The 25487-nt window shown below is 38.0% G+C and overlaps 1 protein-coding gene across 11 annotated transcripts in view; it reads right to left on the reverse strand.

Annotated features, from left to right (window-relative positions):
* The window catches only part of RAB28 (RAB28, member RAS oncogene family), a 168977-nt gene that overhangs the window by 36848 nt on the left and 106642 nt on the right, over positions 1-25487 (reverse strand). For 7 of the 11 annotated variants that reach the window (XM_054553156.2, XM_054553158.2, XM_054553164.2 and 4 more), the window contains exon 6: positions 21254-21331. In XM_054553156.2, the coding sequence (XP_054409131.1) occupies positions 21254-21331 (78 nt within the window). 11 annotated transcript variants of the gene reach the window in all.

Consider the following 25487-nt stretch of genomic DNA (forward strand, 5'->3'; position numbering starts at 1 on the left):
TGTGCCCTAATCTGTGTCAGCTGCTCTCATTTCTTTGATCTCATTTAATCTCAAAATTAAGAAGTAGGTATTACTCTATTGATTGTGTGGATAAGAAAATGGAGGCTCAAAGAGATGATGTTAACCAAAATGGTGCAATGTACAGGTGGCAGAACTGGAATTCAGACTCATATCAGTCAGCTTGAACACATGTTCTTTTCACAATACCACATGGCCTAATCCAGATATCCTAAATTTTCTAGGAGGAGACGTTTATTGTTTCCAGAATGCTGGTGGTGATTGGGCTGGCAGTGAAATCCACTAGGCAACTGTTTTTAATCATCAGTGAGCATAAGAATCAACTAGGGATCTTCTGGAAAGTGCAAACTCCCAGAGATTTAGAGACTGTGGATTTGTAGTTTAGCCCAGGGATCTGCATTTTCTTTTTTTTTTTTTTTTAATTTTTTATTATTATTATACTTTAGGTTTTAGGGTACATGTGCACAATGTGCAGGTTAGTTACATATGTATACATGTGCCATGCTGGTACGCTGCACCCACTAACTCGTCATCTAGCATTAGGTATATCTCCCAATGCTATCCCTCCCCCCTGCCCCCACCCCACAACAGTCCCCAGAGTGTGATGTTCCCCTTCCTGTGTCCATGTGTTCTCATTGTTCAATTCCCACCTATGAGTGAGAACATGCGGTGTTTGGTTTTTTGTTCTTGCGACAGTTTACTGAGAATGATGATTTCCAATTTCATCCATGCCCCTATAAAGGACATGAACTCATCATTTTTTATGGCTGCATAGTATACCATGGTGTATATGTGCCACATTCGCTTAATCCAGTCTATCATTGTTGGACATTTGGGTTGGTTCCAAGTCTTTGCTATTGTGAATAATGCCACAATAAACATACATGTGCATGTGTCTTTATAGCAGCATGATTCATAGTCCTTTGGGTATATACCCAGTAATGGGATGGCTGGGTCAAACGGTATTTCTAGTTCTAGATCCCTGAGGAATCGCCACACTGACTTCCACAATGGTTGAACTAGTTTACAGTCCCACCAACAGTGTCAAAGTGTTCCTATTTCTCCACATCCTCTCCAGCACCTGTTGTTTCCTGACTTTTTAATGATTGCCATTCTAACTGGTGTGAGATGGTATCTCATTGTGGTTTTGATTTGCATTTCTCTGATGGCCAGTGATGGTGAGCATTTTTTCATGTATTTTTTGGCCGCATAAATGTCTTCTTTTGAGAAGTGTCTGTTCATGTCCTTCGCCCACTTTTTGATGGGGTTGTTTTTTCCTTGTAAATTTGTTGGAGTTCATTGTAGATTCTGGATATTAGCCCTTTGTCAGGTGAGTAGGTTGCGAAAATTTTCTCCCATTTTGCAGGTTGCCTGCATTTTCAACAATAAGCAGCTTCACTGATTCTAGTGCTGGTTGACTGGAAAGCATTTCATGCCTTTAGGGAGTATCATTCACTCCAGGACTGCAGGGTCTCAGTGGGAGGGGTTATCCATTCCTATCCCATTGCTTCTTTCAGATTCTTTTGGATGTTCACCCAGTAGTCATGGTCCTCTTTCTAGCACTGCAATCTGATCCAGACATCCTGTGGCCATGTGCTTCAGTGAAGGCTAAAAGCTCTCACCCGGAAGGTGAAACTTGGATGGTCTAAACCAATGGTTCTCAATCTTACATGTGCATCAGAGCTCCCCAGAGTGTACACATGTTCACACACACACACATACACACACACACGTGTGTACAAGTCCCCACGTAAACCCAATTAAATCAACCTCTAAGGGCAGAACCTAGACATCTGTAATTATTTTAAAAGGTCCCCAATTTGTTCTCAGCTAGAGTTGAGAATCGCTGGCCCTGCCCATTTCCCTTACCACTGGTCTGGGATAAACATTTGATAAAATTCTGGCCCAAAAAACTGATGAGAGATCTTCTGGGAGGTGGGGCTTTGGGGAAATTTATTTCCTGTCTTTGAAAGAGACGTGAGGATAGGATAAGCCATCCTTCCTCTTTCTGACCTTTGCATTTTGTGATGTAAAGATGTGATGCCTGGAGTTATTGCAGCCATCTTGGGATCATGAAGGAGCCAGCCTAATAGCCACAGGCTAAGGATGGCAGAAAAGAAAGAAAGAAATGGGAACTTGGTGGCATCTTTGGGCAAGTTAATTAAACAACTCTGGGATCACCTTACCCTGAACATACTTCTTATGAGAGGTGATATATATATATATACATATACACACACACACGCACATATTTGAGACAGTCTCACTCTGTCACCCAGCTGGAGTACAGTGGCACAATCTTGGCTCACTGCAACTTCCACCTCCCAGGTTCAAGCAATTCTCCTGCCCCAGCCTCCCAAGTAGCTGGGATTACAGGTGTGCACCACCACACCCAGCTAATTTTTGTATTTCTAGTAGAGATAGGGTTTCACCATGCTGGCCAGGCTGATCTCAAACTCCTGACCTCAAATGATCTGCCAGCCTCGGCCTCCCAAAGTGCTGGGAACATAGGCATGAGCCACCATGCTCGGCCAATTAGTATTCTTAATTTAAGCCATGTTAAGTTGGGTATTATTATTTGCAGCCAAAATAATCTCAACAGATAGCTACTAATGAATTTCACCTGCTTACTGCCTGCACTATTTCTAAGAGGGGCATAAGTACATCAGCAGGTGGGGCCCACGGAACAAGACGACCTAGACTCAGTCCTGATGGCCAAAAAACTTTAAGTTCAGTGAGCCCTGGGCATTGCCATTAAATAACTAGTTGCCTTGAGAATTATTCCAATAATAACTGTGACATTTATTATGCATTCACTTCATGCCAGGTATTATACAATGCAAAGTGCTATAAGTAAGTCATCTCATTCCATCCTTAAAATTACCCAGGGAGATATGTATTATTATCCATATTTTACACATTAGGAAACTGAGAACCAGAAAAGCTAAGGAATTTGGCCAAGGTCGTATAGTGCATGAGTGGCAGAGACAGGATGTTAACCCCAATCTGTCAGACTCTCAAGATATTTCTTGTGGTGACCATGTTGTTTCATCTCCCTATGACTTATGAAGCTCTGTGTGTTCACACATTCACTGAAGTGCTTAACTATGCGAATAAAACGCATTCATCATTGTAATCCCTAATGGAGATAACAGGAATATTAGCAAAGGCTGAAGTGAAAACAGTTCAAGTGAGGCCTAATTTTTTACAACGCCAAGGAATGATTTACTTTATCACAGCAAAGAATTTTATTTGACAAATGCATACTTTATCATCTCTGGTCTGCTGAAAATGTAAGTTTACATTTTCCTAGCCATAAAACTAAAATAATTTTGGCTCCAAAAACTGAAAAGAAATCCCATTCTAGGTTCAGATCTTTCTCTGGAAATTTGAATGCTAAATATGGAGCCTGAAAAAATGCCATTTCTGTCAGGCAGGACAGACTGGAATCAGTAAGGTCAGGGTTCAAAATCTGGTTCTGGCTTTTGCTGACCGTGTGACCTTGGACATGACATTTCCCTCCTCCAAGTCTCAGCTTCCTGATCTGTAAGATGAGAATGACAACTCTCACTTCAGGCCTGGGACGGGGATTAAATCAGATACTCTGTGTAAGTTGCCTGGCAAACCAGGAGTGCTATCAAGGTTGGCTGTTATTAAAATATATACAAAGGGTCCAGCATGGAACCTGGCACATAGCAGCTACTTGATAAATCTTTCAGCCCTTCCCTCTATCTTCCCTTTTCTGTTCCTCTTCTTCAACTGTCTTCAGGGTTGGGCCTCCAAAGACAGAACCAAAATCAAACAGGATGAGGTCCCTCTGTACTTGGTTGTGAAAGGAGTAATGAGACAGCGCCCACATCTTGGTTTGCTCTGCATTCTGGCAGCTTTCTACAGCATCATCCCTACACCCTGACCCAACATAGGGGAGCTAGCCAGTCTGCTAGTGGGCCACCTGCCAAGTGGAAGACAAATTTGAGAAAAAGTCAGAGGATCAGAGTAAGGGACAGAAGAAGAGGTAGAGTGGAGTGAGAAGAAATGGTTAAGTTGGCTCAAGAGCCAAGCGTCTCTGGGAAGCTGGAGAGACATAATCTTCCACACCCAGGTTAGAGCGGATTTCCACAAGGGAGGGAATATTTCAAGGGAATCTGGACTGCTAGTGAGAGAAGCAAAAGACAGGGCCTCAGCAAAGGATTTCCTATCCATAATCAAGGGAGCCATGAGTTCTCAATTAGGGTTGTTTAGTCAAAACTGCACTCCAAGTCCCATTGAAAAAAGCAGACAGAAAAGACCAGCAGTTCACATACTTGTTTAGAACTGCTATGTTTCGAGGTCCTTCCCCCCATAATTAGAACTTCTCCTCAGCCCCATGAAGTTCTCAGGGCAGCCACCATGGTTATCATCCCCATTTTATAGATTTGCCAAATGAAGCTCACTGCTGGCAATATGTTCTTGGTCAAGTAATGGAAAGGTAGATATAAAGATGAGTTTGTCCAGTGGTTCTTAAAAGAACCCAGAGCCCTGCATCCGGTGAGGATTCCAGGTGATTCTGATGACCAACCAGGTTTGGAGACCATTGATATCACTTAACAAACTAACTGCAGAAAGAAACAGAGCCTGACAGAGGTGGAAGAATCTGCCCAAGGTCACTCAAATGAGCGGCTAAGACAAGTTTAGTCCTTCAGCTTACTGTCTCCATGACAGAGCTCTTGCCAGCTCACTCCATGGGCTGTTTAGTTAGTCATGACAACCTACAATATAGATAGGTTTTATTCATTCAATAAACCCTTATTGGGGACATCTTTGGTGCCAGGCACCAGATTTTTGGCCTTAGAGAGTTCATGGTCTAAAAGAAAATGGGACAAGTAGCCTTATGGCTGCAGATGGCATAACGGTGCTACCAGAGAAGGAGGTATGATATACAAGGAAGGGGGTGTAAGAGGGGTAACTTCTGACCAGCAGGCTTCAGAGGAAGGGAGAAAAACATCAGGAAAACAAAGGCTCCTTATATGGGAGGTTGGTTACCTTTGTTTTAATAAGCCACTGGTGTGCTGTGACTTTATACAACTCAAGTTAGAATAAACGATTTTGAATGAAACATTTCTAAGGATATTTACTGGGTGTAAAAGAAACAATCTGACATTACTAAAATATGTTCAGACCAAAATAGAGGCACCAGGAAGACGTCCCTCTAGGCATGGATCTTCACTACCGTGCAAAGATCATATCTGCCTCTGCTCACAATTATTGACGAAAGTCAGTTCTCATCAGTGCCATGTAGGAGACCAGACAGGTCAGCACACCCACTGAACTTAACATGCGGAATTTACTGTTTCTACTGTTGCCGAGGTCACAGAGAAGTGGACACTTTCATGTGCAATTAGCAATATAAGTTAGGACAATATTTCTGAAGGACAGTTTGGCAAAATTTATGAAGATATAAGATACTTTCAAAATACTCTTTGAACCAGCCATTCTACTTCTAGGAATTTATCCTGAGGGTAAATATATAAAAGAAAATATAGAAAGATATACACAGGGTGTTCAGCAAAACATAGTTTCTAATAATAGTGAAAACTTGAGGAAAAGGGAAACGTCCATAGTTAGGAGAATGATGAACTAAATTATCATAAAACTATATACTTGAAAACCATTAAGTCAATAATAATGATGGATATGTATACTTAGGGATGTAGAAAAATGCTTGTATCACTCAGTGAAAAAAGCAAATTTCAAATTAGTTATTTAATATAATGCAACTTATGTGTAAATATAGCTTCCAGATATGTGTATTTATATCTAGAGAGAAACCTGGAAGATGGCTTTTAACCAAAATGTCAGTAATATTGAGCAGGAGAGGGGGTGATTCTAATTTATTTTTCTGTGTATTATTTTACAATATTTATATAATCAGAACAAATAATAGGATTACTTTCATTGGAGACTAAAATTTTTTTGTTCTTTATTTTATTCTTGAGCATAAAGTTTTCATTTTAGGAGACTAAAATTTTTGAAGAAATTAGTCCTAAGCAATAGGAAAATCCAACCTGATTTAATGAGATTGAAAATATCCATTCCTTATTTTTATGGGCTCCTTTTCTAAATATATACTTGTGTAACTGATTTATATAATCAGTCATGAAAACAGTTTGTTTGTTCACTTGAAACTATGTAATAAGCACTTACTCTGAACCTGGCAGAGGGACACTGTGGCATGAGGTGTATAACGTGATGGGTGAGAAGTCAGGCAGACCTGGATTTGCATCCCTGTCCCATCACTCACCAGTTCACAACCTCAGATGGGCTAGTCAATTGCTCTGAGCCTCATTTTCCTCGTCTGTCAGAGATAATACAAATACCCATGGTATTAGTTATCTATTGCTGTGAAGCAAATTACTCAAAGACTTACGGGCTTACAACAATAATGATCATTTATTATCTTACAGTTTCTTTGGATCAGAAATTTGGGGGCAGTTCAGCTAGTTCTGGGTCTTTGGTGAGGCTGAAGTCACATGAAGGCCTAATTGGGGCTGGAAGATTTGCTTCCAAGCTGGCTGTTAACAAAGTACTGGCAAGTGGGTGGTAGCTGTTGGTGGGAGGCCTTCTCTCCATAGCGGTCTCCACATTGCTGCTTGAGTGTCCTCACAGCATGGTGTCTGGCTTTCCTCAGAAGGGACAATTGAAGGGCCAAGGAGGAAGCTGACAATGCCTTTTATGATCTCACCTCGAAAATCACACACCACATCTGTAAGTATTCTATGGATGGCAGGTCAGCTCTGATTTAATGTGAGAAGGGATTCAAAAAGGTGAATACCAGGAGGCAAGGATCATTGGAACCATCTTGAAGGATGACTACCACCTATGTGAAATGGGAAAATGCTTACAAAGAGCTCAGTGCACCTGTACCGCACCCATAATAAATAAGCCATAGTGATGAGAAAGAGTGCATATAACTGTACTCAACAAATAGGTCCCAGATCCCTGCTCTTGTCCAAAGTCCTGTTTTTTTCAGATGAGGAAACTGAGCCCAGAGAGGTTAAGTGGTTTGACTAGTCATACATGGATTTGGTTTTTGAGCTAGGAGAAAAAGCAGGTTTTCTATCTTGCCCTATCCAAGGTCTTTCTTCCCGTAGAGAAAATCTCCGCAAAGATGCAGACTGAGGAACCACTTGCTAGAGCAAAGTGCTCACCAGAGTTGAAGATGAACAGATGTTTTAGAAAGAAGGGTAGGGAAGCTGTTAAGAAGATTCTGAATGTGAGGCTGAGGAATTTGTCTTCCTTTGATGGGAATGGCAGTAGGGAGCCATTGAGGGGTTTTGAATGCAAAAGTGACCTAAACACAGCTGTGTATTCAGCAGATTGTGGAGGTCTCTAAAGAGAAAGGCTGTTGGAGAAGTCCAGACATCTGGGGACACAAGCAGCAGTAGTGCGAAAGGAGAAGGGGCTCGAGAGTCACAGTATCTAGGAATCATATCCCTGTGTAACCTGTGGATTCCAGATTAATTAAGGATTAAGGGACCAAGTCAAGAGGCTTAGGTGAGGGAAGCTAAAGGCTGGTGTATAGGCTGTGCCAGTGATCTCTGCCCAGCCTACAGGCCTGAGTCAGCCTCAATCTACCATGTGGGAGGCCTAAGAACATTCAATATGACTTGGAAGAAGGGCTTTAAAACAAATAGTCTGCCTTTCCTCTTGTTTCCAGCTCTCCAGCATGAAAAACTGATGCTACAAAAGGCTAGGCAAAAATGGAATGTATGTGCTTCTGAGCTCAGCCCAAAGGGCCCTCCTCTACTGAAAGGCTCACTTCCCAGGAGAGAGGATGCTACGATGTGAAGGTTGTTACACTCAAGGTTTTCTCTCCAAGCCTCACCTCCTGTATTAAATCTGTCCCCCTACTCTGTAGGTAGAACTGACCTGCTGTCTGCCCTGAATACACATACCACAGATGGATTCTCTCCTGATACCTCAAGTCTCACGATGCCCTGCTAACTTACCTGCTTCCTCCTCCAGCCCCAAACCTCCCCGAGGGTAGACGCTGTGCCTCCCATGTTCCTAGGGCCTTCCTAGCCTGAACACTATGACTTTGCTCTCTGAAAATGTTAGACAAATACTTTTCTCTCCTAATTTCATCAGCTTCACATCCAGAAACAGGTTTACAGTCAGAAGGGTTGTAACCTGGGCTCCAGAGGGCTGAATCCAGTCCATCCATAGGGCTACTACCATAGGGCTATGAATCCAGTCTATCCATAGGGTCCTACCAACCATAGGGCCACCAATGTTGTAGATTTATCACCCATTTTCCAGGACAATAAAATGCCTTGTTTTTAAAAAGAAATAGTCAGACAATTTTCTAAAAGAAGGAAATAAAATGACTTGAGAAAGAAACACACTTTTTCTGACTGGCACAAAAGCTCTGTATAGGCTAGTCATGGCCCTATCCATACATAGTTTTTAGCTGGTCAATATAACTTTAAAAACTGAATCAAAATGACTTTAGGCAGGGCACATGCTCTCCAGCTTGTCAATCCCCACCACTCCCTATGGTCTTACACTCTTAACCTGTTATATTTATTTACCACCTAGCCCCGGAAGGCTTGTAAGTATAAAACCCTGCAACATGATACGAAACCTCATAAAGCAATCCCTTCCATCTTTGGGAAGCAAATGTTTTCAAGGTTCTTTATTAGGCTGAATGGAAATCTTCCCATAGCCTCTGTCTACCCCTCCTATTTCTGGGGTACTCTAGGTCCTATAGTACAAATACAATGTTTTTCTAAGGCACACTCTCTTACTTATTTGAAGACTATCAGCACAGTCTGTGTGAGGCCTTCTCTTTTCCATATTAAACATACTGTCTTCCTTCCACTATTTCCTATGACATTGAATCCCCTCACTATAATCCGAATGTGACTTATTATACCCTTAAAGAGGGGCATCCATACAGGCATGGTCTAATCCCTTGCAATTCAAAGTGTAATCCAAAAGCCAGTAGCATTTGCATCACTTGGGAGCCTGTTACAAATGCACAACCTCAGACCCACCCCACACCTACTGAATCAAGATCCACAGGTGATTCATATGTACACACCTAATTAATGCAGGCTACAATTATGCTAGTTTGTGAGAGCAACTGTGTTACACTGTCATCCCTGTTTCCAGTTATTTGAAATTCCTGTTTTTTTCCCACACTCACCGCTAAGTTACATCTTCTTATATTAGTTTGATTGCAGCACGTAACAATCTGATTACATTTTGATGAGTCCTAGACTATGAATCTGTGGGCAAAACACAGATCATATTCATCTCTGTTTTTGGTACCAAGCAAAGGCCCTAGTACATAACAGGTGCCAATATAAGAAGTAACCAAAAAACAAAATAACACTGGTCTAAATGATAAAAATAAATAAATAAATAAAAATTAACTCTCTGCTGAACAGTTCAAGGCATCCAGGCTGGATCCAGGGCTCAAAGATGATGACAGGGACTTCGATCATAGCCACTTTCCACCTCTGCTTTCTTGGCATCAGCACCATCCTTGGTCGAGCTCTCCTTCTGTGGCCTCAAGATGGCTGTCAGTGTCACTCAGAGCCACAGCCTTTCTCATTCCAGTCCAGCTGGCAAAGAGTCTTCTGAAAACTTATGGGGGCAAACGTTTCTTTTTTCTTTCCTTTTTCAGAAACCTTAGCAAATGTCCCCTCCAATTTCATTAGCTATGATGGAGTTATCAGTTCATTTCAGAGTGAATTACTGGGGCGAGGGGGTTTAATATCCTGATGGGTTTAATTCAGTGAGGACTCCCTCATGAGGAGCTAGAAGCAGTTGAAAATTGAGGGAGGTTTCTATCAGGAAATTAGGAAACTGTTTGGAGAGGCGACATGTGTGCTGGGGAGGCGACCCATGGATGTCTACCGTAATGTTAAACAGGTCTGCATTTCAGTTTCCTTTAAATCTTGCAACTGTTGTTCAGGATATCCAAGATTACAGCAACCACTAGCACAGGTTATGGCCAGAAAACTTTTCTATTTTTAAACGACACACAAACTATTCCGCTCCATCACATTGTTTCAGTGATCAACTTTAAAGGGCCCTGGCTTACCTCCTCCTGGAATAATAAAGCAGTCACAGGAGTTCTTTGGGCCACTCCAAAAACCACTCGAGAGTGGTTGGCCACACATAATAGAGGGTGCACTTGAAAGGCAGCATCCAATGACCAGTTCTGGTTGAAAACTTTTGTGTTTTTCAAAAGCTCAATAAGCAGCAGAAGTGACCACAATGTGTTTGAAACTTTATAGCATGTGTCTTCAGGAGACAAAGTACCTAAAACTAGATGGAAGACTTGTAATTTTTTAAATTAAAAACTATAGACAGGAGAGGTAACAAAGTAAAATAAGCATGCATCCTACATTTCTGTTTCAAAAATAAAACCTGAGGTATGGGGAAAATTGTAATATGGAATTCAGAAATCCTCTTTGGCCATATGCCATACTGCATCTGCTTTCCTTGAGGCAAAAGGCTCTCAACGACCAGTCATGCTCAACTGGGAGAGACATAATGCCAACGAGACTAAGGGCAGGCAGGAGGGTACAGAGGGGCAATTCCTGTTTCATCTGATTGATCAGAGGGCAAACTTCCCACCACCAGCCCCTGTGGACGCATGCTACTGGTCAAGGTAGTCACTGTGCGAGGGCGGATGGACCACACAGGCCCATCGCCACTTCTCAAGAGAACAGCTTAAACCAAGACCTATTTAACTCTCAGGAAGGGCGTCAGTTATGTGATCTTCACAAATGAAAAGCAGCCTAAAACCAGTACCAGTGTAGTCCATTCTGTCACAGAACCAATTTGTGTAGCCCCTGGCTCTACCCCTTACTGAAGGAAGGCCTTTCGTATAATCACTTAGTCTCAGCTTCGGTTTCCTCTATGAGAGGAGGCAATAATTCCCCTCTCACAGACGGGTGTGAAAATAAAACAGTCCATGTAACAAATACCTAGAAATGTTCAGGCCAAAGAACGCCTACCAACGTCATTTTCTTCCCTGGCTCCTGCTCAGTCCCACGCAGTGCTCTAAGTTTATAAACACACCACTAAAAAAATTCGGTCTCGTAGACCTTTTGCAATTTCTCTCTGAAATTGCAAATTGAAATTCATACATATGTGTTAAGTCATACTTTATCGTACTGTAGTAATTGTATTGGGAGGAAAAAAATTTTTTGAAAATCCTTCAGTTTTCACATAGATGGAGGTGAAATCAACACAAAATGACCAAACGGAGCATGGCCTCACCTTTTACTAAATGTAAAGCCTTGGGCAAGTTTAGTTTAATAGAAGGCTTCAATCAATCACAGCTTTTAAAATAGCAGTAATAACAACAAACATCTCTCCCACTAGATTGTAAAGTCCTCGAGGGTTGAGAGCTCACTTATTCAACTTTATATTCTATTAACATCCCTAGTCAATTGGCCTGCACATATTAGGAAGATAAGCTGCAATAGCTTGAAGGGTTTATCACTTGAAGGTCTTAAAAGTCTGCTAAATTATTATAAAATGAAAAATATAAAAATCAAAATAGAAAGAGGCTGGACCCACTAACAAGTAGAGTCACAGTTTTCAAAATTTTTTAATTAATTTTTTTTTAAATTTCTCAGCCGAGAGACAGATCTATCAAGTCTAGCTCTATGATTCCATGATCTCTGGCAAGTTACTTTTTCTGTCCACATTTCGGTTTCCTTAGCCACATAAGGAAGTGAATAAAGTTTTCCAAAATCCCTTACACCTCTAAAATTAGGTATCCAAATTTCTACACACACTTGTGGCAAATCTACGACAAAGGCACGCTGCCAGGCACCATAAGAGACATGAGAGAGAAGAGACCAGAGCTGCCCTTCAATGAGCTCATGGATTATTAAACAATAAAAAACAGGGGCACAAATAGCAGCGATTCAAGGCAGAAAGGGGCAGTGGCTATCAGAAAGGTACTGATGTGGAACTGTGAGCTGTGGAGACAAGGACTGGCTTTGTGGAGGGGTGGCTTTTGTTCCCGCTTCAATGTAGCAAATATGGAGCACCAGTCATGCCAGGCACTGTGTCTTAGAACAAAAGAAAAAAAAAAAAAACACAACTATGACTAAGACAAACAGAGTCCTGTGGAGCATCACAAAGCAAATAGGAATGAGTCCATAGCTCTGTTTGCAGAGAAATGATGATGGTACCCTGGAGTGGCATGAGAAAAGGTAGAAAGGTAGGAGGCAGCTGATGTGGAGCCCCTGAAATGCCAAGCTATGAAGTCTGGATTTTAATTGGTCCAACAAAATAACCTAACAATTCTAAGTGACTGACTATACACTAAACTTCACAGAATCACTAATTTTGTATCCAAATGCACACTGCCTTTCTGTAACAAAAAGGAAGACATTTGAAAGAAAATTGCCAAAAGAAGTAATTTAAATAAGTTTATTTGTGAAAGAAAAACATCTGAACATCAGGTACAGTCTGATCCACAATGTCATAACTCATTCTTGGGAGTACTCTTATGCAGTTTGCAAGAGAAATTCCATGTGGAGCATCAGCTGAACGTTTATCAAAATTCAGAAAGCCTTCAAACCTGAGTATTACACAATACATAACAACAACGATACAGTAATAAAAATACAATATCAAATACTCACTACTTTGTGAGTTACAAACTACAATATAAACAATTTAGGCCCCTTTTTAAAAAATGAAAAAATATTTCTATTACAGCCTTATTTCAAGCATTTTCAGTTAGAAACAGCTTTATATACTTTTACTCACAATAGATAGCGAAAGAATGTCTTCATAAGTATCTGTAGGTAAAATATATTACTTGCTTAATGTTTGCACTCTGAAGTATACTTTGACACATACAAGTTCCAATAAGAGAATGAAATTGCTGTGGCAAAATCCTGGCTGATGATCAAGACTTGGATAGTTTTCATATTAAGTTAAAAAAATTTACATCACAGAAAAAAGCAGCAAGGACATACAAAGAAGCAACATCATTCTTTTGCAACGAAGCAGTCTAATTCCAGGGAATGGGTTTTCCATTTTGAATTCAAAGTGTGTGGTCCCAAAGTTGAATTCTTTCAAATCCAAGGAGCTGCCTGCCACTGTGAGGCAATAGCAATGATGAAGCAAGTTGGGAGGAAAGTGTTAACTGAACTACAGAGATGGTCACTGATAAAACAAGTTCCTAGAAGTCCTCGGGCCCACCCAGAGGTGAAGGGCAGCCAGAACTATCAACACAAAAGAAAAATGCGCTCACTGAACTGCACACATAGAGCTTCTAGGAGGGTTAACAGTCCTTGACATAGGTTCCTGGTTGTAGTTTACAATATCTGCCTTCACCACCCTCTGTCATAAAAGAAAATAGAGTTATTATCAGGACATCAGAACATTTAGAAAGAGCTCCTTAAAGTATATTTTTATTTTCTGAACTTTGCTGAACTTCTGATGATGGACACCATAAATGAAGCAGGAGTTGATATTAAAAGAATAAGCCAGACAAACAAATGAAGAGTGGATTTTTTTTTTTCAAGAAGAGAATGGCAACTCAGCTATTGAGTTGTCCCTGGTTTTATGACATTAACTTGAGGTTATCATCAGTCTAATGAAAAAGTGACAAATCAATATGAAAAATTAAACCCTGATAATAATTTAGAGCAAAATAATTTAAATAAATCATTCACATATATTTTAAATCATAGAAAAGAACTCATCATTTCAAAGTAAAAAATAGCATTATTGATTAATATTTCCATAAGCCATTATATTTAGCGAAAACTTTTCATTGAATGTTTACAGCAGTTTGTGAGTTTGTAAGAAGACATTTAAATGTTAAAGAGGATTCACATATAAAGCAGAAATATTCTGAGCAACTCATTTTTAAATCTTTTCCAATTTCTAAACCTTTCCTCCAAAATCCCTATTTCCAAATGGCTCACTTTTGGTTATGAATACAACTCTAACAAAATACAGTACAATGAAAAAATTTAGAAAATTACTTCATATTCATGTTTTTAAAATAATTTAAACCAAAAGATAATTTTAACCCTTCCCTCCTTCCCTCTAACACACACTTCAAGGAATATCTAAAATGATACACTTAGCAATATGCTTAATATTCATCTCTAAGTAATACTTTAAAACAAATCCTTTACTGTTTTCAACTCTACAAAGTCTGCACACACAAGCAGACAAAGAAGGGCAATTCAAGGCAAATTTTAAAAATACTCTTTCAATTACCAAGCTATTTCAGGAAAAACGGTAAGGAATGAATAATGAAATAACTGCCTCAATTCTCCACTTCACTGCACATGTAATAAACACAACCATAAAGACAAATATGTTTTAAAGTAACTGAAATGTTATTTTAATTTGTTCCCAATTTCTTAATTCATGTCTCCTGGCAGAGGACCAATTTTTTAGTTCTAAATCAAGACGTAGACGTGATATTAACTTCCAATAATGTACAATAATCATCTGAACTTCCCTATTCATAGGGAATAAAGAACAAGATAGCATTCAATGGTTCTCCCTTCCCACCTCCCCAAACTGTAATAATTTATCACTTAATACCTGCACTACTGTACTGAACAGATTCTACTCTGAGCAGAGCTGGTATGTTGATTATCTTCTTCCGGGTACTTCACTATTTCTGCCCTGACAATACGCTGTCAATTCCATACAACATAAATGAGACAAAGAAGAAAGAGTTAAAAAAAAAAAGACAAAATGGAAAGTAAGTTCAATGACTGAATATAGAAGGAAACACCAAAGGAGAAAAATAAAATTAACATATAAATGTAAACATGTCTCACACACACACACAAACAGCAGAATGTACACATACAAAAGGAAAGAAAAAGAAAGGAACAAAGACCCAAGAAACATTATTCTTTGTAATTCTATTTAATTACTGAAATAGATATGACCACTGAACTTCCCAAATTGTAAGTTCCATTTTCGATAACACAATTATATATAACATATATAATGCCCAGAATGTCAGAAGACTATGAAGAATTATGAGGTTTTTCTATGTTAAAGTGCAATAAAAGGATTAATTCCATTTCCATTAACAAGCTTTACTGAAGATATACTATGTGCCAGTCACTCTATACTGTGAAAGTATAGGCGACTTACACAGAATCTATTCACAAGTTGCTGAGGACCTAATGGAAAGAGAAACACATATACAACTAATTGCCATACAAGTTAAACACTTAACTCTTGGACTTATAATATGCTGTGGGAACACAGAGGAAGGAGTAATTAATTATCTTTGAAGGTGGGAAGAGGAGTGAAGACATCAGAGGAAGCCATATGCCATTTACAATTTTTCTATTTAATACTATTTATTACTTGTCCAAGACTTCCTTATGATGCTCGCTCCCCCATTTCTCCCAGTCCTAACCTCCATACTTCCAAATTCCATACAGAAACAAACAAGTTCAAAATGCAGTTGCAGGTCATGTAAAAAAAAAATCACAAGGTACAATATTTAAGTACAATAACTGTTGCTTTCAAATATCTGAGAGTTTTACTAAATAAGAAACTATTTATTTTTACCTTGTTATATTCTTAATTGCTGTTACCCTTAGGATAAAAAGACCATATGTGACAAATATGTATAACACAGATAACATGCTACCCAAATATTTTAGATTTAGAACTATCCTCGCTATCCATGTGATTGCAAATATCTTATTTCAGGACACGCATCCTTCATAATAGCATCTATTAATTTATTAAGGTAGAAAAGCATCTTAATATGAGCTGCTGTCTGTGATTACATTTATAAATAAAGATTCTATAAACAATTGAGAGTAAATGAATAGGATGCTGAGGCATACGAACATATTAGCCTTGGGTGGCTTCTGCTTAAGTTCTTTAGCAACAAGCAGCATTAACTTTTGGACAAGACCCATGATTTACTAGGCACTCTGCCTGATGCTATCAACAGAAGCATTACCAACTGCCAAATGAGGTATGAGTCGAGGGGTACATCAGTGAAATATTGTATACCATTATCTAACCTCCCCAAACCTAACTGTTTCATGCCAAACTATGGGTTACAATGAAGAGATGGGATTTTCATAATCAGTAAGCAACTCATTAATCCAACAAAATGTTGGTTTAAGTCTTAACCTATAAACACAACCAGGTTACTGTCCTGTGCTCGAGACATTTTGGTCCAAGTACTGACTAATGTAAATGACTTGGATTTCATTATTAATTTTCATCAAATTAATGAAGAGTTAACAAGACAGCATCACTCTCAAGGGCTTTGATTCTTTGACATAAAGCTTTGTAAAATGTTTCCGAACTGTAAGCCATAACCAAGGCTCTGCAGATTCCAAATTTCACTTCCTATGATTAGAAAAACATAATTTCCATGTCATAAACTTCATGGTAGGTGGTTTCACTGTAGTCAGCTTATTTAAAAGCCATTTATTGATGCTTTTAGAGAAAATGTTACCTACAAAATACCAACCTTTATTTTTAGAGCCACAAAGTACACTCGATTATTCTCTGCTATTAGTTGATGAAATGAAAATAATGAAGTGGCCCTAAGAGGAAAAAAGTTATATGGGTGAATACAAGCTTAACTCTGATATTTTCAAAGAGCATTTGCCAAGTGGTAGCCATGGAGGGCATAAGCAAGAAAGCAACCTATGGGTTGGGGCACAAGGTGTAAGGAGTATAGATGGACTCTGTGCAAAAGCCATAGTTTGTCATGGCCAGGATATGGAGTAAACACACCCTGAAGGCTAAAACATCTGTCACTGTCACTCATTCAAAGCCAACCACTAACCAAGATATTGCAGACATTTAGGTAAATAATGCATAATCTCTGTTTTTTTGAGATGCTAAGAGTCTAGCATAGAAAACAGATGCGTAAACTACTACAGAATATTCTGACTGGCATACATTCAAAGTGCAACAAGATTACAGAATACAATTTGAAGCATGGATATAGGATATAACATGTTAAAAAGCATAGTACTTTGCACAGAGTGGGAGTTTTTTAAAAGCTACGCATATATAACGAATGGGCCATTATATGCTGCCAGTAACAAAACATTGGGCAAGTTATTTCACATCTTATGTCTTCACAATTTACTAATCTATAAAAACAAGGTCTACCTACATGATCTCTAAAGTCCCATCTGGTTTTGAAATTTTATTTAAAAAATTAATTTAAAAGGTGAATAGGAAAAAGAAAAAATGTTATGTGATATGAAAATCCATTAAGCAACATTCAATATCTGAGGGTTATAGTAGTATGTACAAAATGAGAAAATATCCTCCTCAAGAAAACAAGTGGTCTTTAGGATAAGAAAGAAATCCCAGTACAGTTTCAATAAACATACTAGAGAAAATGATCGTAAAAAATTAACATGGGTAAGAAGAATCTGAGGAAGATCAACATTCAGGTAAAGCTAAAAAGCTGAAAGGACTCTTAATACCAAAGGTTAAATGGGTACTTGTACTGTACAATAATATGCCAATTGAGATAACTAAAATCTTGAGCATGTCTATTACATGCCAAGCCCTACGTGAGATACTTTCAGATACAGTCTGAAAATAATTTGAAGGGACAATAAGGAATATATATTTTTAGCAAGTTTAATGAATATCTCAGACATGATAGAAATTTTTGGTATTTTAAAAACTAATACATACCTAGTTCAAACCAAGTAGAAATTCACAGTTTATTAATTGGCAAGTAAAAATACTGAGGCTTAAAAATGTATTAAGAACTCTTAACACCAAGTAGATACGGCAAAACTTCCTTGCAATTCAGACTGAAGGACACAAGACAGGACTGAAAGGACTATGCTTTTTCTTTATCAATTATCTAATGCATTCTTAAAGAGCTGATTGCTGGATTTCCTCAACAACAGCAATTGTAAATTTATTTTTTCTCTTAAAGGTCTATGTACTTTGCAAATAAAAAATCTGAACAACCTGGGAAACTAGAACACTTATTAACAACAATATCAATTCTTACACTATCTTAGAGGATAATGGTTGGTCAGGGAGAAGGGGAAGACTACATAAATGATGCAAATGAAACTATTAACCAAATCGGGAATTGTGAAAAACGGATCTATAGTGTTCATTGTTTAAAGGTCTGGCTGCCCCACTTATTCTGGGAGCTCCTTGAGGATAGGGACTTTCTCTTATTCATTTCTGTATCCCCAGATTCTAGTGTGGCCCCCTGGCATTACACAGACCCTCAAAATATGGTTACTGTGTTAATAAATTGCATTCACTTTCTTTTCTCTCTCTTCCTCTTCCTTGCAAAGCTTGCAAAGTGTGTTGATAACTCATTTTATATAACTCCCAAATAGGAGCAATCTAGGTTAGAAATAAACTAGCAGAATCTCTTTAAATAGTCAGTGAATGAAACTAGGACTAAAACCTCATTGTAAATATTTACATCACAAACTAAATTATTATAGTAGAGCATCAACATTAATGGGACTGGTGAATCTGCCATTTAACTCCTTCTCTATAGAATAATACAAAGTACTTTCAAACATTCCCTTGAATCCCCCCAGTAATCTTGCAAATGTCTCAACAACCACATGCAGTGTGTATGTGTGTGTGTATATATGTATGTATGTTATGTGTGTGTATATATATATACATATATATATATATATAAAATCTGCACTTCTTAGTCTTTTAGATGAACTTGCCAAAATGTTTCCACTGAGAAATATGAATTGTAAAATCAATAATTTAATTGGCAAAAACACCAAATACATAAGGATCAGGAAAGACTAATAAGGATTCTTGCTATACACAAAGAATTTTGACAAACATATAGAAGAGTGCTGCAGTAACTTGAATTCACCTTCAAATGAATGCATTAAGAGTAAATGCCACCAACAAACTGAAGATAGAATTAAACCTCAAAGCATAATAAACAAGGTGGATGTGCAGGGAGGGTAGGGAAATATGTAGTTAACACATCTAATATCTCTTTATTTAAAAGATGCCAGGATATTAAGCCCATATCTAAAGTCAAAATAGTAACCCTGTTGATCTTGCAACACGAGGTAGCTAATGTTAATAAAGCTTCCCCCAAATTTTGCCTCCAGTTGTTTCATTTCTCCAGAGGTCTCCTTGTATCTGATCACCGCTGCACAGCTCAGGCAGTATAAGGAATTCTTCCTCAGTGCAGCCCTCTCACCTGTGAAGCACCAGCCTACCATTCCCCCTTTCAGAAAGACAACCAGTCATTGGGTTTCTCCTGTCTTCATTCCTCCAGGCAAGAAACCTCAGGGTTATCTTGGACTTCTATTCTCTCTTATCCAATAATTCCACAAGCCCCATTGGTTCTTCTTTAAAATCTCCCTTACATCCATCCAACCTTTCGATTCCATCTTGACTTTGGCCTTTTTCACATGGTAGCAGTAACTCAGTCTCCTTACCTCAATCTCCCTCCCATCCAACAACATATAAAAATATCCCATTAGATTAATTCTACCTAAAAACTGCTTTCATTTATTGCCCTACCTCACAATGATTATAGGTCAAATAAAATTAATCAGCTTGGCATTGATAAATCCCCAAAATCTGTTCTCAAACTCTTTATACGCTGACACAAATGGTCATTTATTTTAACCAAACTGCTCTTCTGTTTCCAAAATACAACCTAACCTTTTCTACCCAGGTATATTGTTCATACCAGCTCCTCTTTCAGCCATTTTCTCCCTTCCCACTCCAAACTGCCCAGTACACTTTCCCCCAGTATGGCAGAGTGGAAATACCAAGGGCATTGGTGTCAGAGAGACCTGGGTGCAAATTCTGGCTCCATCACTGCCCAACTAAGGGTTAGTGATCAAGTTACTCTATCTCTCCACAGTCTCAGCTTCCTGATCATAAAATGAGAAAATTTCACCTGATCCAGGGAGTTATTATGAGGATTAACTGAGATAACACAGTCCCTCTGGCACATAACCAATTAATTTTCTTTACTGAAAACAGGGACATTTTAAAGTCTTTTAATTCTTTTTTAGACCCACCACTATACTGAGTTTACAATGTATGACCAATAAATCACTTACGATAATCACAGGCTCTCTAATTAAGCAGAGACAAACATTATTTAGACAGAGAAGCTAAAAAGCAAAGGAATTACTTGACCTCTGGGATCCAAGGTCTGTGTGATCAAGCAAATCATGGTGACTTCTCTTTCTTATATTCTCCTAGGCCCAAACCAAGTAACCACTTTTTCTGTGTCTGGGAGCTATTTAAACATCACAAAGTACCTTAGCACTGTATTTGGCCATACCAAGTGCTAAAACAAATGTCTTTGAATGATGGGAATTAAAATTAGCAAACGTTTAGAGTTTCAAATGTTTTAATCAAGTCTTAGAAACAGTCATCAGTATAACAATTTCAAATATTTGCTTCAATTGTTTTAAAACGCACACACACACACACACACACACACACACACACACGGAGAGACCATGAGAAAAAGATACAGAACTAACTCTAAAAGAATTAAAGAAAAATTTAAGGATGGGAAAAGATAATTATACTTTTTTAGTTGCACAGGGTGCGAATGGGGTGGAAGAAATTGAGCAAAAATGTAATTAGTTTTTTACTTCTAACCAAACCACTTCTGAAGCATAACTTTATAGGCTCTTACTCTGATTTTTCATTCTATCAAACATGAATTAGTGGGAAATTATAGTGGTACCTTTAAAGTTCTTGGCTGCTGCTATGCATGTTTTTTTCTTAGCCTAAGAAAACTATCTAGGAATACTGAAAAAACATAGAAATCTTACTAATTAATAACACTACTAAACTGACAATAAAATAACATCAAAAACTAATATCATTACAGTCAAGGATGTTTTAAAATTGAATAGAGGCTCCAAAAGGATTTAAATAAAGACGTACCAAACAATGTGGTCAGCACCTTAACTCATTAGTTAACCACTAATAAAAATTTTTTTATACTAGTATCTTTTTCCCAACAAAAGAGACAAAATGAGGTTTCAAGGGTATCATAATTTGGCAAAAAGTTAACATTCTCCATCTTCTGCAATAAACATTGATTCATACATACAATCTATTCCCAAAGCTTTTAGAGATACATACACAGAAGGCATAAATGGGAAAGAATTTATGGGTGAAAATTAATGCCTTGTAAGAAATTCATTAATTTTTTAAATATAAAGTTCAAGGTAATCACCTGTGACTGTTCTATTTCTGCTTTGTTTAATTTGATCCCAAGGATTTCAGCAGCAACTTTCTGAAAGCACAGGAAGACCTACATAACAAAAACGGGTTTAAATGATTTAAAAGAGGCATGCTTAAGTTATCTTCAAATAAACAGAATTTTCTTAGAAATGATAAACAGCAATAATTGCAAAAATATGATATAGCAGGTGATTCCAAAAATAGCTTTCTTTGTCAAATGTAGCAACATTTTAAATATGATAATTTTTAAATTATTAAGCCATAATTTAAAACTCCATGCAATTCAATGAATTGATCATTTTCTCTAAACACACACATGAAAGATTTAACATGATGATTACAGCTACTGCTTTAAAAAACAACAAAACAATCCTACTTACTAGTATAAAAACTCCCGTAATTCCTGAAGAAAATAAAAATAATCTATACTTTACCAACCTAGTTTTTCACTGTCAATTTTATCTTGGTCCTTTTAGCCGCCTTTGGCCTATCTCAAAAGGTCTTACTTTCTAACACTTTAATACTCTCTGTGCCTTTCATATCATTCCAACAAATTCTCCATGTATCTTGAGTAAAGCAACTTGGTACTGTTTACTATATTTTATCAGTTCAGAGCAAAGGAAAAATATATGCCATTACGATTAAACAAAAATAGACAAATATTTTTCTATAAATAGCCTTTCCACACATAGTTAACTTATGTCAGGTCCGCTATAATTACTAGAGTTCCAATCCTGACATTTACTGTAGTATAACTTATCTTTTCTTCATAAATGTCCTACCATATTCTTATCCCTATTCATCACATGCTTATAGAATATTTATGAAAACTTTATTAATTTTTATTTCTAACAAAAAAGGATACATATTCCTAATAGCCTTATGCCGTTTGTACCCTAAGAAGCATATTTTAGTTCATTGATGGTCAATGTTCAAGGAACAATAGGAAAAGTACTGTGGTGGAGTGGAGAGAAAGAGTGGTTATAAAAGAAGATGAGCAAAGAGATGAAGGGAGTACAAAGCACGTAGAATCTGGTAGGCTACAGGAAGGACTTTGGCGTTTACTTCAAATGAAATGGAAGGCATGGGAGGGTGGCCCAATGTGACTTTTATTTTAACAGCATTAGTCTGGTTGTTTGTATTGAACATTCACTATAGGAAACCAAGTGTACAAAAACAGAATCAGCAAAGAAACTAATGTAAAATATTATGGAGGCTGAACCAAAGTGGTAGAAGTGGACAAAGTAAGAAACAGTCACCAGGTTCTGGATATATTTTCAAAGTACAGCCAAGGGGATTTGGTGACAGATGTGGGGTGTGAGAGAAAAAGAGGAGTCAAGAAAGCCTCCAAAATTTTTTTGGCCTGAGCAACTGGTAGACCTGCTATTTATTAAAGTGAGGAAGACTGTGAGAGATTTGAGGAGGGAATATCAAGAGCTCAGTTCTAAACATGTTAAATTGGGCAGCCTATTAGACATCTAAGTGGAGATGCTGAGCGGGCAGTTGGATATAAGAGTCTACAGTTCAAGGGAAAAGTCTCAGCAAAGCCAGAAGACTAAATAAAGCCATTATGGGAATAAGTGTAGAAAAAGAGATGATCAAAGGACTCAACCTTAGCTGGCTGGAGAGGTAAGAAAATTAGTCAAGGGAACTGACAGAGTAGTTAGTGAAGTAGGAAGAAAACCAGGAGGCGTTGTATCCTGGAAGCTAAGTGCAGAGAGTATTTCAAAGAGACAAGAGTGATCAGCAATTATCTATGTTGCTACTTAATCAAATAAGATGAGGGCTGAGTACTGACCATTGGATTCAGCAAAAAGGAGGCCATTGATGACCTGAATAATAGCAGTTTGGGTAAAATACTGAGGGCAAAAGTCTGCTGGAACTAGAAGAGAAATTGGCAAAAGAAGAACTAGAGACAATTCTTTAAAACATCCACTGAAAAGTGAAGGAAGGAAATAAGGCAACAGCTACAGAAAAAATGTGGCATCAAGAGTTTTCTTGTTTTTAAGATAAAAGAAGTCATAATATTTTCTGTGCTGAAAGAATAATCCAGTAGATGGAAACAAAATAATACATATGAAACAGAGAGAACTGCTAAAGCAATATCCTTGATTCAGCAAAGATAAATGGGACTAGTACACAATGGAGAAGTTGGCCCTAGCTAGAATAGATCCCATAGTAACCACAGAGAAGACAGAAGATATGAGAACAGATGGGGTAAGTAGGATGATGTTAGACCTGGTAGCAGCAGTATGTAGAAGTTGTCTTCTGTTTGTTTCAAATTTTTATAAAATAGGAAACAAGGTCATCAGCTGATAGAATAGAGGAGGATAGTTTGAATATGTGAAGAGAGAAGAGAAGCTATGAAATAGTCATCGGCCTGGCGCAGTGGCTCACGCCTGTAATCCCAACACTTTGGGAGACTGAGGCGGGTGGATCATGAGGTCAGTTCAAGAACAGCCTGGCCAAGATGGTGAAACCCCATCTCTACTAAAAATACAAAAAATTAGCCAGGCGTGGTGGTGGGTGCCTGTAATCCCAGCTATTCGGGAGGCTGAGGCAGAGAATTGCTTGAACCCAGGAGGTGGAGGCTGCAGTGAGCTGAGATCGCACCACTGCACTCCAGCCCGGAGGACATAGTGAAACTCTGTATCAAAAAAAAGTCACCTAGGTGAGGGGAAGAGGTGATAGACTAGGGATATAGAGCATAATTACTGAGCAGCATTAAGGGCCCACTTGAGATTAGTGATTGTGAACTTAAAGTGAAAACTCCAGCATGCCTCTGTGTTTTCCTCTGGTCATGTTCATGGGTACACCCATGAAAAAGTGGAGACTTGGTTTAAACCAGAATTAAGGTTTAGCCAAGCGGATCTGACAAAGTGAAAGAGGGAAAAGGGAACTGAGCGTATATGCATGGCAATGATTTGGACTGGCCATGAGATTTAAGTTCAGAAGAGAGAAAAATGAAGACATGAAAAGAGGTTAAGATTTTGCAAAGGTGTTAGGATCAATGTCTAGTAGGTCTTGCTAGCATTGAGAATGTTTGTGTTAGGACACTCAAAGGTGTGAAACAGAAGATGGTTGGTGGTTAGTGATTAGGATGCCTGATACTGAGATAATAGAAGAGCCACAGTAATTTGTAACGACGTGATCTGTGGTATGCAAGAGTGACTAAGGTGGAGTCGGGGAGAAACAAGGATACTGAAATCACTAAGAATTATGACATAGGTAATATCAGAGAAAGTATAGTAAGCCAGGAGCTCATCTCCTCAAGCAATGAGAAAGTTACCTGGAGCTAGAAATGATTACAAGTCTTAAAGTAATTTCATAAGAACAAACCATTTCAAAGTACCACTTAAAAAAAATGAAGTTTTTTAATAGTGGTTCAATATAAGCAAACAAAAAACACTAAGTGGCAAAAAAATACTAAGTGGTTAAAAACAAGCTAAAATACTACAAGGTTAAAATAATTCTGAAATGGCAAAAAAACCCCTGGGAAGATTAAGTGAGGGTAGAAGCCCAGTGAATCCATGGATGAGTTTATCTACAATTATTGACATTACATTTTTTAAAAAGGCATGGATGGGTGAGTATGTGCCCATGTTCACATTGTCTGAGGGGAAAGGATTCCAGGAGGCCAAATTTTTTAATGGGTCTTACCAAAAGAAAGAATAAACCCCCATCATATTGTTTATTTTAGGTGTAAAACTATAAAGGATATTACAGAGAAAAACATCAAAAATATTAAACCACAGAAAAATTTCAAACTTCTTTTAGTTGAAAAATGTCAACTGGAAAAATAGTCAAATGGGGGTCAGTGAGGATTATTTCAAAAAATTATGATACATGACTATTAGCACTAATATAAAAATGGTCATAGAAAATTTCTAAATGCAATAGAAAATTATAACAAGTAAAAAGCAGAAAGTGAATCACTAATAAAACTTAAAATTTCAACCTCAATTATAATCAAAGAAATTAAAATTTAAATAGTGAAGTATCTTTTTTCTTTTTTGGGGCCTACCAATTTGATGAAGATTTTAAAATAAATGCATAGATAAATCCTGAATGTTAAAAGGATGTAGTTATGGCAATCATACAATGCTGGTGATAGCATGAATTTAGTCTTTCTGGTGGTGATTTGGCAATGTTTCAATCTCCTTTCAAGGAATCTACCTAAAGAAAATAATTAAAACTCCAAAAGCTTACAGACAAAATTTTACATT

This window comes from Pongo abelii, chromosome 3 (assembly GCF_028885655.2).
Source record: "Pongo abelii isolate AG06213 chromosome 3, NHGRI_mPonAbe1-v2.0_pri, whole genome shotgun sequence".
In the NCBI taxonomy this organism is placed as follows: Eukaryota; Metazoa; Chordata; class Mammalia; order Primates; family Hominidae; genus Pongo; species Pongo abelii.